Raw genomic sequence first — 14,633 nt, 5'->3', positions numbered from 1 at the left:
GCTCCTTGCCACCTGACATTTGTCCTGGGTCCTGGGTCCTCTTGTTTTTGTGGGAGACTGTCGTTGGTACAGCCGTAGCCAATAGTAGTCTATCCTCTATTGGTGATGCTGTCGTTGGAGGGGACCAACAATGACGTCTCTGTTTGCATCAAATATCAAAGCTAGTTCACTAAGTGGCCCAGTGAATTCATGCATAAAGTCCAGTAGTCCTTTTGACTGACAGCATTGAATTCACACAAATTGGACCATACTGAAAGTTTCTGAAGACCCTAGGTAAGGTATCAACCTACAAGTCCCTGTGGTCAATAGAATCTGACAAAATTCACTGAACCATATTCTCAGGGTGGCTAAGAGGCTTTGGTATTTATTCTAGCAAAGGGACTTCCCTGTCAACCCCCCCAAAATAGATTGAACAACCCATTTCTGATGGAGATATATACATATATATGTATATATATATAATAGTAATTTATAGGATCGCCTACTTAATTATAAATAAACAGTCTTTTAGTTGAGGCCCAGAAGGTGCAGAGATGGTTTAATTCCTGGACACCCCTGATTAAGCAGACATAATGTTCCTTGGCAATTGCTGCTTTCACAGCAGAGATCTATGACAGCGAGGTCTGTGTGGGACTCCCTGCTCCTCTGTTCACAAAGCAAGGATTAGGTAGGAGCCCCCAAACAGGACACACTTTATTTGGGCTTGCTGACTACTGAAGTACATAAGTTGGGCACCCTGCAGTGGACATCTGAGGGTCCAGGAGACCATGCTTGTCTCAGGTAAGAGTTTCTGAATTCTTGGAAGCCTAGACACACAAAAGGTCCAAGCACAGGAGAGTCAGTCTCCAGATGGCACAAGGCAGCATCGGTCTCTGATCTGGTTAACATTTAAAAGATGAGTAGTGTATGCTTAGCACTTGGCCCTGTGCCAGGACAGAGAAGATGCTCATGCATATGGGTTGAATGGAAGAGGCTTATGGGGCACCAGTGATGAGCCTTCTGCTAACAAGAACAAAGGAGAACACAGCTGGCTCTCTATGCATTCTGCCTGTCACAGTCTTTGGTGAGGTCCTTGATACCAAGCATGTGACCAGGGGAGCTGCAACAATGGCCAGTTGGGTCTGACCCTTCACTACTTCTATGGTGGGAAGGAGGCTGGGGAAGTGGCCATGACATGAATTTGTATAGGTGACTTCAAGTAGGATAAGTATCATCCATACTTTATGAACTTGCTGAGGTCAACTTCAAATAACTTCTTCAACTTGTTGTGCTTGTTCCTCTCTCCAGCTCTGAAGGGTCTGGTGGGTATGGAAGGTTTGGGAGGAGAATGGCAAACTGTGCCACTAACTACAAGATGGGGACCAGGTGGGAGGTGTGCAGTAGTGCCTGCCTAGCTGGAGTGTTTTCTGGTTAGAGCCATGTGCATACGTAATAGGTCCGACAGAGAGCAAGCTCTTAAAATAAGTGCTGTGGGAACACTCCAAGCCCCAACCCCGGAAGGGAGTGATGTGCTCTTTGATCAGGATTTCTTCACATGTGGTTGTACTGGAGACCTGTAGGCATGGAAAACGCTTTAAAGACCTAACTATAACTTTCCCTATTCATTTGTAAAGGATAAATAGTTAGAATTTTAATTACTTTGCAACTGAAAGTTTATAGCCATTGTGGATCAATTTTTCTTACAATACATGCCAAAAAAAAAAAAAGAAAGAGAAACAAAAAGATAAGCCAGGCATGGTGATGCACGCGCGCGCATGTGTGTGTGTATGTGTGTGTGTGTAATCCTAGGAGGCTGAGGCAGGATGATCACAAGTTCAAGACCAGCCTCAGCAACTTAGTGAGACCCTATGTCTCAAAATTTAAACCAACCAACCAACCAAACAAACAAAAAAAATGGGTGCTGGAGGGTGTGGCTCAGTGGTTAAGCATCCTGGGTTCAATCCCCAGTACCCAAAATAAAAAAAGAAAATTGATTTACGATGGAGGCACGCCACCCTCCCCTTTGCCATGGCTTCTGGCTTTTATTTTTAGAGGAGCTAATGAGAGTTTAGACATCAACTCAAGTGCAAATTAAACAACAACAACAAACAACTCTTAATCACCACAAACTGGTGCTATTGTTCACTGTGATTCTTTCCTCTGAAGATAGTCCAGGCAGCTTTGAGGGAGCAGCTGCAGCCTGCCCTCCTGCCCTCCTTCTTTCCTTCCTCTCTTCCTGCAGAAAGACGAGTAAGGAATGATGGAGTCTCAGGAATCACAACCCTGCAGGCTGTTCTTCAGCGAGACACTCTCAGGCACAGCTCTAAGTGCTACTGGAAAGACACAAACACTTCTGCAAATATTCACAGTGCATAAGGATTTGTGATACTTTGAGAAAAATAACTCTGCTTTCAAGAAGTTGAGGTTGTTTGACTATGTGTTTCACGTATTGTTTTTTCTTCTAGGTTTAAATTCTGGAGAAACACGTCTCTCTTTCCAGAGACTTGCCTTAATGTTACCAGTTTTGTAAACTGACCCTGTGGGATTTTGACATTTTCCTTTATTCAGTTTTCCACTTTGTACCTCGTGTACTTCCCACCTGCAATGCACAACTTCTTGCAAACACATCCACTTCTGTCTCTGAATGGGGGAGATTCTGCCCTTTCAGCAATGGGAATGGTATAAAACCAAGAAGTTGAATCCCAAATTTCCACAAAAGTCAGAGAGACCTTTGGATAAATATCTTATTATTCCATTTTCAAATAAAGGGTACCAAATTAGTATAGTCCAAGAAAGTACATTTTGTCAAGCACGTGGTGCATGCCTGTAATCCCAGCGACTCAGGAGGATGAGGCAGGAAGATCACAAGTTTGAGGCCAGCCTCAGCAACTAACTGAAGTCCCAAGCAACTTTGCAAGACAGACCCTGCCTCAAAATAAAAAGTAATGAAAAAAAAGGGCTGGGGACATGGCCCAGTGGTTAAGCAAGCACCCCTGGGTTCAATCTCTGGTACCAAAAAACCAAACCAAACCAAAACAAACCCCAAAACAGAAGTACATTTTGTATTTGGTCCTTTTGTAAAAGACATAGAATACAGAGCCTGCTAGAGAGACATGGGATAGCCTTAGGAGACAGTACCAGAGCCCAGTGGCAGAGTTCCATAGTGGTTAAGTTCACAAAAGTGCTATCTGAAGGCTGCAAGGATGAACTCACATCCTTGAACCCTCTCAGTTCCGTCAACTGCTTTTCTGTCCTTCCTACCATTTTTAGAGTTTAACAGGATAATGAACCACCAAATAAACAATCATTCTGAAGGTAACAACCTGGTCATTAGCAACATCAACACTCCTACTCCCAGGTACTGTTCTAGGAACCATTTGAAATACGATGCTTTGGAAATTTATAATACTGGTAGATGTTTTTCAACTTGGAAATCCCTGTTTGCAAAATTCAAAACTGTACTTCAAAATCCCTTTCCATCTAAGAAATTGCTATCTGAAAAAGCAGTTTCAATAGAAAAAAGAAAAAGTCAATAACAAGGCCCTCTTATTATACATGGAAAGAGTCTGTCGTTAAAAAGGTGGAATATACACACCTTAATTTGTCAAGAATGAGCCTCCCCAGATTAATGGTCTTTGTTTCCCCACAACATAAGTCACTGCCATGACATCTGAAATAAAATTGAAGTGGTTATTTTGTCATAGAGTTATTGTACCTGAATTTCCTTACTCTCCTTTCATTTAAATTGGGGCGGAGGGACCTTTACGATAAAGTCTCATCTGAGCCACTCTTTCAAATATGTGTTGATATGGGAGAAGGTCTCCTGGGGCATAAGTGTTCAACTATCAACCAATGACCCCTTTAGGCAACTTTTGTAAAAAAGACTGTACCTGAGAACCTAATACTACTGTTTGGAGCGGAGATAACTGAGTATATCTTTGCTCATGTTATGCTTAAGTTGCTACCCACAATCTCTTTAAGAGGATGAAGTTTGCATTTTGGCAGGCTTGGAAGAATAGGAGTATGACCCACATCACAATAGAACACTGTTCTCCATCTCTCACAGCTGGGTAGAGGAAATAGGTCATGTGACTTGGGGCTGTGAGAGATGTCCAGAAAAAGAGAAAATCTTCTTTTAAAAGTTGAACCCAGGACACCAGTCAATGTGCTCCAATTCCAAAAATGGGAAATGTAGCTCCCGACAGCTCCTCAGAGGGGGCCTGTATCTTTGAGTTCATGTGATATTGTAATCTGTGGAAGCTTTTGGTTGCTTCTGCCCAGATTCAGATGAATATGCTGTCTAGAGCTCTGAGTGGAAGCCAAAATTGAGCAGAACTAGCTTGAATTTGCATAAAAATGTAAATGTGTATTAAAATGTAAATTTGAAGTGACCTTGGGACCAGCTACCCTGTTCATTATCTTCAAAGTATCTCCACACTGTGCACCAGAGAATCTCCTAGATGCTAGTCATTGGTGAGCCAGCATGACTTGGTTATTCCCTATTACCTGCCAAAATTAATCACAGGGTTAAATTTGAATATAATTCAGAAATAGCAAGGTCTGAGTGGGAACTGGACTGAAGGTTACTATATTACTTGTGATTTTAAATAAGATTGGTGCAAGGAGGGAATGATAACACTGCTTGAAAAAATAATTCTGTTCAAGCACCTTGGATTCATCCAACTGACTACAAGAGCCTAAGTTGATAGCTTGTTAATCTGAATTGCCTAAAGGGGTCAGGTTGGTATTACTGATATTTGAGGCACTCTGAAAGTACAGTAATGCAATACACAATTGCTAATTTTCATTTACTCCTTTAAATTAGTCCAAATGAAGAAAGTTTCAATTTTGTCATCCTAACTCACCCATCTTATCTTTATTTCAGAAGGAATTTATTTGTTTAGATGTGACTTTTCACTTGCTTTTCAACTTTCCCTCATGTTTTATTCAGACTCATTGCCTCTAAGATTGGAAGTATGCATCTCACATTTATACACTAGGAACTATAATTGGCCCTACTGAAATTGTTTATTCCTCTGCTGCAACCATGGGCCAAAATGGTATCTAGAGGTCATTCAGTGCATAGGCTGGCATCGATTTCAGATGCAGAGACCAAGGTCCAGAGAAGTAAAAGGACACATTTTTGTTTTCACTGGCTTTATCCAGAGATAGCCAGCACTTGAACTCCAGACACAATTGTGATTTACTTCAGGTGAGGACTGGAACATAGGATCTTATGATTACTGCATTTCTTACAAATGCATGTCTATTTTTTCTTTCCAAATGTCCTGGGTGATTTCAACAAAATACTTGCCACAAGCCCAGCCACCAAAACAGGCCCAAAAGGGCAAAAGATAGATTATCTGGTCAGTCCATTGACCCAGCAAATGATGGGCAGATTTAGTGCTTGGGCTCCTTTTAAATAACTGACTTATGGTTAATTATTATCTCCCCAGCTTTTATCTTTAATCTTCAGTTTTAAATTCTTGGTAGTAATTGCTCCTAAACCTATGTGTATAATGCAGACAGAAGCAAGTCCTTCTGCAGCAATAAAAAAAAAAAAAAAAAGTCCTCAAGTTTTTTCACACTAAACTATGATTTTTAATTAGTGCAATAATAGTTCCTCCTTATAGGGATAATTGCATCTTTAAGCATATTTGAGGTTGGAGAGCTCTGTTGTGCAGGCATATTCTAAAAGACTGAATGTAAATATGTTTTGTTCACCATTCATTTGTGACTTCAATCACTATTATAACTGCATCTTCTGCAATAAAAATGCTAAATTATACATTATATATCTTTCCAAGCACATTAGACCAATTTTTAAACAGCCTAGTAAGAATGAGCATGTCACAAACTTAAAGCCAAAGTGTAGATATTATCACTTCATTTAATATTGAGAGCAATTTAATTTAAATTCTGGAAAAGCAAATACCTTTAATAAAGTTGGTGTGAATGATTATATAGTTTGATATAACTATTGTACAGGAGTGTGTACACATATAAATCTATAGATAGAATTATGTACATTTCAATATATACCACATATATATTTTAATTTTGCCACTCATATTTTTCTCTTTAGTAAAACAAAGCGATTTTACTGTACAAGGATGTGCAATGCTACATTAAGTCCTGAGTAATTAAAGGGGTTAGTAATAAAGTACTCTAAATTCTAGTCTTCAGCTAAAGATCCAGTAGATACTGTAACAGAAATGTGAACAAAATAATATTTAAAAATATGCATCCAGTTTTGCACTTATTTTGTGCTTAGCAGAAAAAGCTTGAGAATGCACAGCAGCCATTGAGATTTGGGATAATGTCCTCAAACATTCAAGGTTAAACAGTGTCCTGTTTGTAGGGATTTACAGAAATTTTAAGTGATGTCACCTACATCCAATTTGTCAAGCATGGAAGATTCTAGTTATGATTGGACCAAAAATTCCCTTTACAGAATATGAAATTCTATGTAAACATCAGTGTTTAGGTATTGTATAAAATTTCTGATCCAAATGAGGAAAAAGAAAAGGAAAAAAAATACAGTAAAATAATTTAAAATGCTTTTCTTGGGATATAGTCAGTCACACAGAAGTGATATGAAAAAAAAACAGAGTATATTTTGGTGATGGAGGAAACCAGAGGAAAGTCATTTAGGAGTGGTCTGGCAAGCCACCCACTCTGGGAGGTCCCAGGTTGGCTTGGCTCAGGGAGCTCAAGATAAAGAAGCCACATTCATCCTGCCACGGGGGACGGATGCTGCTGTGCAATGAGGAGGAAGCACTATGGGAAAAGGCCACATTCAACTGCAGTGGAACAGTAACAGCTGCCTGTCAGGGTCACCATCAGCAGGCAAAGCGTCCCATTCCCAAACTGAGGCACTAGGTATGATGACGTGAGGTGTTCGGGTTGGCTGCTGCACATCTGCCTTGGGCGGAGGGAGGCAGCCGGGATCCAGCCTTGCATCAGAGCGGGCTTCAACGAGAAGGCACTGCATTGGTGGTTCCTTTGTCATCCCGGCTCTACCCCGTCCCATGGCTGCTGTAGTCAAAGACTCCTTTCTTGAAGAATGGTGAGAACTCACAAATGGTGTGTTTTGAAAGGGTCAGTCCCACTTTGTTGATGTGTAGGGGTGATGTTGCAGATTGGAGCATCACGCTGAAAAAGTCCCTGAGGTATTTCTGAGGAAGAGACAAGAGTTAAGAACATGGTCAAGATACCTCTGGGTAGAGTCAAGGAGAGGAGAAGCAATGTCCAAAAACAACTTCATGTCTACCTGGATGCATATGTTTATTTCATAAATCAGACCTAGGGGTGGGGGTAGGGGGACTCTGAGGAACACCAGCATCCAAGGAAGATCCTTGAAGCCCTCAGCATCAGACCAAGAGAAAACAGATTGTGATATCCATAAACACAATAAAACATTTCTTTGGTTCAAGGCTCTGATTCATAGCAATGCCACCAGGTCTATCTGTAGACAACACTCAGAGGAATGCAACAGTGCCTGGCCCTGGGGATCTGCTGTGCAGCAACAGTGTCATTAGTTAGTATCCTATTTCTAACCCCCTCACCCCAGTTGCTCATGAAATAGACAATTAAAAGGAAGAAAAAAAAAAAAAAAGAAAAAGAAATGGCTGCCCGTCTGTGCAGTTAAATGTCTGGTTTATTGGCATTTTAAAATTGCACAATCTGTATCTGCTTTGAAGCCTTCTTATAATGTAAAGGGGAAAAAACAGGAGGATCAGCTCCAAGCGTTGATATTTACAGATCATTTTGTAAATCCAATAATCATCAAGAAAAGGAAATTCTTTCTAAGGTGAACAGCTCAAGACCTCTTGTTCTTGCCCTCCCCTACTGTAGGTGATTGTCACATTATCTGCCTTTCTTGGCACCAAGAAAGCAAAGCAAAGCATTTAGTAGGCTCTAAAATGCTTAGGGTAAAATCAGACATGGGTGCTGAAGGGATGAGACTAGTTAATGTATTTTAGATCTGGCAAATCTCATCTATAACAGAACATGGGTGGAGAGAAGGGTTTAGACCTAAACCTTATTACTCAGTTTGTTTAGAAAATAAACTTAGAAATTAACCATAATTCTGGACTGTAACAAAAATTTTGTTATCTAAGAAATATGACCTAATCCTTGAGCAGTCATTTCCAACTAGGGGCAATTCTGCCTCACAGGGGACATTAGACAATATTGGGAGACATTTCTGATGGTCATACTTGTGTGTTGCATGATACATCTAGTGGGTGAAGGTCAGGAATGCTGCTAACAACCTACAACCCATAGGACAGTCCCTAGAACAAATAATTATCTGGCCCCAAATGTCAACAGTACCACAGCTGAGAAAACTTACCCTAGAGAAAGTAGAATTCAGCTATATCTATGGATTGCCCACCTGAAATCAAAGAATTTCTGAAGGAAATCACTCAGCTGAAGGAAAGTTTATTAGCTCTTTCTTAAAAATAATACAAGAATTACAAGTAACATTTGTATAACTTAGGTTTCTACAGATCTTCTAGTGTCTAATTTTTTATACTTTATAGAAGTAAAACTGATATACAATACACTGCATTCTTTTTTTTTTTTTTGAGGTGCTAGGGGTGGAACCCAAGGCTCATGCATGCTAGGTAAATGCTCCGAGCTATGTCCCCAGACTTGAAACTGCATATTCTTTAAATATGTAATTTGATGAGTATTGTTACAAGTAAAAAAAAAAAAAAAAAAAAAACACAAACCAAGAAAATGAACATTTGCATCACCCCCAGAAGTTTCCCAAGTCACTTTATTTTATGTGGTCATCATACACTGCCTAGAATTACATGTCCTTCTTATAACAGCTATTTTCTAGACAGTAGGCTGTAGCTAGGAGACATGAGAAAGGCTAGTAATCAAGAAGAGACCTGGAAGCAAGTGCTCTTCACTCAGACCTGGTTTACTGGCTCATTATTCCTAACATACTATTCTCAAAGTACCCTTTCTTGAAGGATCCTGAAACTGACACAAGGTAGAGGTGAGAAGTGCCAAAACCAACTGCTGAAGAATGAACATCTATCTTAACCTTGGTAGTTAAGAGAGACAAAAAGGAAATTTGACTTCAACTTTCCTAGGAGAGGTGAAGCCAGATTTAAAATTAGGTAGTCAGTGTAGTTAGGTAAATCGGGTCTAATATCGAGTAAGATCTAAAATGGGGGCCATGTTGAGAATGAATTCCGGGAAACTGCAGGACAACTCATGGAATGTTAATGAAGTCCCGAGAAAAGCCCTAGGCCCAAAATCCATCTCAAAGAAATGTTAATGAACAGCCCCAGCAGATTTGAAGATAGCCCATCCCAAAGAAGTGTTAATGAAGTCCTTCCTGCCCAGATTACTTCTTTGGCCCACCTGTGTCACAACCCTCGGGCCTTCCAACCTACATTCCATCACTGAAAGAACTATAAAAAGGGGAAACAACCGCACTTCCACGGATTCCACCTCTTGGGTCCCCTTCTTCCTCCGGGAGAAGTCTTTTCTGCTGTCCTTTAATAAACTTCTAATTTCTACTCTGACCTTGCCTCGGCATGCTCTCTGGTGTTATTCTTCAACACTGGGGAAGCAAGGACTCGTCACCGGTCAACAGCGGTAACAGAGGGACCCTGAGAATATCCACTTGTAGGGGACTCTGACTTCCATCAAACATGGTTAACAGCAAATACTGTAGACTATACTTGAGCAACCAAAGCTTGTTGAAATCTATGTGGATACTTGATTGTTTTTGGCAAATCAAGAGTGAAATGCTACAGAATAGGATGAGGAGTTCCTCACTTGTGCAAGGAGCTGTGACTCTTCCACAATTTAATGAGGGATGGAGAGAGACTTCTTCCTGCATAGGCATTGTCTCTGTAGCTCTTGGGTGGCTCCTGCTTCAGATACCCCAGGCTTTTGCATTAACATGCAAACTAATGTTTACCACAAACTTGCCTTGGAGATGAACTCTGTCAGACAAGGAGGCAATTTAAATCTGGGAACAGATGTTGTATCAACATTTGTCATAATTAGTTCACAAAGTAGAGTCCCTTTAAAGGGCCAATAAAACCTGAAGGGTATAATGAGAAGTAAAAGTTAAAAATATAAATAAAAGTAAAAGAGAAGTATGGGAGACACCTTACCAAACACAGCCTGGCCATTAAAAGAGTACTATAAATCAACTGCAGGTAATGCCTTTCTCTTTAAATAAACTCATTAGCATGGCTTGATGAAAACTCCAGCTAGAAAGATCTGATTTGACCACTTCCAAACATTACAAAAGAGTTTTTCTCTGCAAAACAAATCTCTTGCTAGCAAGAGTTTCAGGCAGCTTGGTTTCCTTTATGTGAGCTGCTTCCCAGGTGCAGAGAAAGCATTTGTCTAAAAAATAATCTCTGCAGTGACTCCATTTTGCTCCCAGGTCTGGAGGACCAGGCATGACCTTTGCTAGCTGTGTCCAGAGACAGCCACATGCTGGAGTGGGCTGAGCACATTCTGGTGAACCACTGAACCAAGGGACAGAAGATGGTGCTAAAATTTCAGAAGGTTCCTGAGGTCACAGACAGTGTCTCATTCTTTGCAGTCTCTGATCATCCATGGCACACTGCCAAGCTTAGGAAAAATGCTAAGAAACCTTGATGATTGATTTCGATGAGTTAATTTTTTTTAAGTTGAAATACATAGATGGAAAACAGCTCACATCATGAGTGTAAGGCCTAATGATTTTTCACAAAATGAACATACCTATGTGATCGGCATCTAGGTATAAGTAAAAACGATCTCTCCAGCCCCAAGGCAGCCCTCCTCATACTCTTCTTCCATTTACAGTCCTCTCTCCAGGATGACCACTATCCCAATTTCTAGCAGCACAGGCTAGTTCTGCCAGTTTTTGAACATTACATTAATAGAATATACAAGATATACTTTCCCCCCTGCATTAATTTATTTTTTAATTGGTACAATATTGTTATACATGAAAGTGGGATTCATTGTATATAGTCACACATGCACATAGCATAGTTTGGTCACTTTCATTCTGCAGATCTTCCTCTTTCCCATTCCCTTCTCCTCTTTCCCTCCTCCTTCTCCCTTGATCCCTTTACCTCACTGTTCTCCCTTCTATTTTCATGAGATCCTCCTTTTTAAAAAATTCTTTATTTCTCTCTAGCTTCTGCATATGAGAGAAAACATTTGACACATACAGTATATGATGAATGCCACATTTGTGAGATTAGTCCACACAACTTGTGTGTGTGTAGTGGGGCTTGTTCAGAAACCTTGCTTGGAGAGTGTTCCATATGTGGATGTACCAACTGATCAGCTTTAATAGAGGGACATACAACAGTGACAGTTTGGTCTTTCTGTCTGACCTCTGCTTCAATAATGAAACCCACTTTCACCTATTACTGGTGTCTGGTGAGTCACATTTATCACTATCCTAATATCCTCATTTCTCATTAGGGTTTGAGGCTCAATTTAAGGTGGGCCAGTGTTCTAAATCCTGGCTATTGTATATATTTAAATATAGTAAAATTATATAAAAAATGCTAACACATATTTAATTAGTGATTTTTTTATTGATTGTTCTAAGTTTTCCATAGCTATAGCTAAAGTAAGAAACGAAAAGTTCTCTTGTCAATTCTACCCCTTTTTTGTGGATCCTAAGAATTCTAGCTCTCCCTAGTAAGTGAGAATTATGTCTAGGAACTGAGCTGCATCCCTAGGGTAGCATACTTTATAAAAGAGAACCACAAAAATTGAAGGACATTAGGAGTTCAATTGACTTATTAGGAGTCAAGTGACTTATCAGGGCCAGAAATGGCAAGGTAGGAAAAGGGTTTGTAAAATCCATTCCCCAATTACTGTATCTCACTTTTTTTTTTTCAGTTGAACACAATACCTTTATTTTATTTATTTTTATTTTTATGTGGTGCTGAGGATCAAACCCAGTGCCTCACATGCACTAGGCGAGTGTTCTATGGCTGAGCCACTACCCCAGTCCTGTATCTCACTTTTGTTGGGTCCACAGCCTTCCCTTCCCCCTCCCCTTTTCATGGTGGCTGTGGGCGGGGACTTTCCACCTGGCTGAGGACACTGGAAATGGCCACTCAGAAGCTCACATGGGCAACACTGTGGTTTAGGGGGCTGAAGCAATCGCCCTGTTAACTCACATCAGCCCTGACCGACCTCCACCAGACATGATGTCCCTAAACTCAGCTCCACCAACCTACTGTCAGCAGCTGCAATTTAGATGGCCTAGGCCTTCCCACCTTCAGATTCCCTCATTAGAATTGCTCTTGCCTTTCCTGCTTGTGACTTTCCTGGCCCTCACCCTTTTGCAGACAGGTGAACCTTACCTGGGAGCTCCCCCCAATAAACCTTTTTTGGGTGCCTTATTCTTTTTTTTAAAAAGAATGTATATATTTTTTTGGTGTAGATGGACACAATGCCTCTATTTTTGTGTGGTGTTGAGGATCGAACCCGGGTCCCGCCCATGCTAGGTGAGCGCTCTACCACTGAGCCACAATCCCAGCCCCTGGGTGCCTTATTCTTGTTGCGTGGTTCCTGATCTCATGTGCCCTTTCTTCTTTACAACTTTCACAGAACATTTTCTCTATTATAAAAAGAAATAAAAGCAGCCATAATTAAATCTCTGTAGCCTGTTAGGGATCACAGAAGGCCTGCAACTTCAGACTACCCTGGTGGTGGGTGATGGCATCACAGCCCATTCTGTTAAACGCCCAGTCTTGGGGCCACTCAGATCAGCAATGGAAACCTTGTACAAGGGCAGAATAAGCAAGGGTCCGGTGAGGACCTGAGAATGAGTGATCAAAGGAAAGGGAAGAGGCCCAGAGTAAGGAAGCTACAGAGACAGAAGGGGGCATCTGGGGGACAAAAGAGGAAGGGGTGGGTGAGAACAAAAGAGGTGGGAGAGTGAAGGAGGAGAGCAGACAAATGGCCACGATTTATCTGTTTACAAGTTGGAAAAAAAGACTTAAGAACAAAAGAAATATATCAGACACATTTATCCAGGTTATTTACTTTTTGCTATTTGGACCAACATTAAAGTATAAAGAAGGCATTTTCTTATCAGTGCTTTCAGAAAATCAAATGCCCAGTAAGCCTAAACAGTATCCTAAAGTCCTGAGTTTTATAAGCTGAAGAGCCAGGACTCAGGGCCAAATCTCCCAACTCCAGAGCCTGATCTGATCCACCAGGCTGCTGAGTCCCTCCTCTGTTCAGCACCACTGTCTCTCATGGAGCAAGTCTGCCTACTTGGGGCATCTCAGCTACATAGGTCATATACCTGCCTTTCCCAGGCCTGATGGTGCTCCCATGGTGACAAGTGGGTACTGTGGCTCCATTCCACAGAGACTTGGGGTAAGAGGTGAGATCCTATACTCTTCTACACAGGGTCTTCACCATTCTGTTAATGTACTGATATGTTAGTGCCCTGGTGAGCACTGGCCATGTCCTGACTGCCCTGTATCCACTTTTCCTTCCAAAAAAGCATCCAGGTCTCCTTCTGAATCAGGGTAAATGGCTGGTGAATTTTTTCCCATTGTTATTCTGGGATAGCAAACAAGTAATGAAGCTACCACTTGGAGTCTGCTAAAACCAAGAGTCCTTAGGGACAAGGTACTTCTGATTGCATAGCATTGTCATGGAGCATTTTCTTTCTTTTGTGTGTGTGTGTGTGTGTTGGGGGGAGGGGTACTGGGAATTAAACCCAGGACACTCTGCCACTAAGCTGCATCCCTTAAACTAGCTCTTTTTTTCATTTAGAGAAAGGGTCTTACCAAGTTGCTGAAACTGATCTCAAACTTACAGTTCCCCTACCTCAGCAACCTGAGTCACACTGGGAGGCTGTGCTTATATGTACCATAGTGCCTGGCCTTGGAGTATTTTCAAGAAAGAAAGAAATTCAGAGACCTCAGTGGAAATCTTGAGAGCTTTAAGATAGCCTGTGATCTCTGTCTATTCCCCAGCCTTAGAGTTAATGAACACAGTTTCTTATAATGGCTATACTCCTTCATTTACAATAAAGCTCACTGCTGATGCTCCTCAAAGCATGGGCAGGTGGCAGACACATGGTGAATCAGAAGAAACTATCCATGTACAATTAAGCTCCTCCAGGATTGGTCTGTTGTTGCATCAGGTCTATTGTCTCATATGAAGGCACCTGCCCATGGCACTCTTCCCTGGAAAGAGGCTGATCCTGGGAGGTTTTTTGGAATAACATTTAAGATTGGGGCAGCATTCCCAGTCAAGCCTTAGGAGGGAAGGTTCCTTCCCCAAACCCTCTGGAGGCTGAGGTGGGAAAACAAATTTGAGACCAGCCTCAGCAACCTAGTAAGACCCTTTCTCTAAATTAAAAAAAAAAAAAAGGGCCAATCCAAAATTCTACTGCCATTTGAAAATATAACTAAACATTATTAATCTTTTGAACCAAAACATAGGTTAATATAGTCCACTGGCTGTGTTAATGAGTTTGAAAGGCAAAACACAATCCCTCTAGCATTACAGGGTAATCCAGCAATAATTTTTATTTTCATTTTTTCCTGGATGCAGTATATTGATTAGATTTTCCAAGCTAAAGTTCTAGAATGTGCTGCTACATGCTATTTTATTTTAGAAATTCTTGATGA

General features: G+C 41.0%; 1 protein-coding gene across 2 annotated transcripts in view; it reads right to left on the bottom strand.

Annotated features, from left to right (window-relative positions):
• Window positions 1-6,571: 6,571 nt before the first annotated feature.
• Window positions 6,572-14,633, bottom strand: part of Kif16b (kinesin family member 16B) — a 300,714-nt gene continuing 292,652 nt past the window's right edge. For both annotated transcript variants that reach the window (XM_027921573.3, XM_071608712.1), the window contains one exon: window positions 6,572-7,157. In XM_027921573.3, coding sequence (XP_027777374.1) covers window positions 6,999-7,157 — 159 coding nt within the window. In that variant the 3' untranslated portion in view covers window positions 6,572-6,998. The remainder of the gene's footprint in view (window positions 7,158-14,633) is intronic.

This window comes from Marmota flaviventris, chromosome 2, assembly GCF_047511675.1.
Source record: "Marmota flaviventris isolate mMarFla1 chromosome 2, mMarFla1.hap1, whole genome shotgun sequence".
Taxonomy (NCBI): domain Eukaryota; kingdom Metazoa; phylum Chordata; class Mammalia; order Rodentia; family Sciuridae; genus Marmota; species Marmota flaviventris.
The sequence above is the reverse complement of the archived record's forward strand: the minus strand, read 5'-3'. Positions and strand labels throughout refer to the sequence as shown.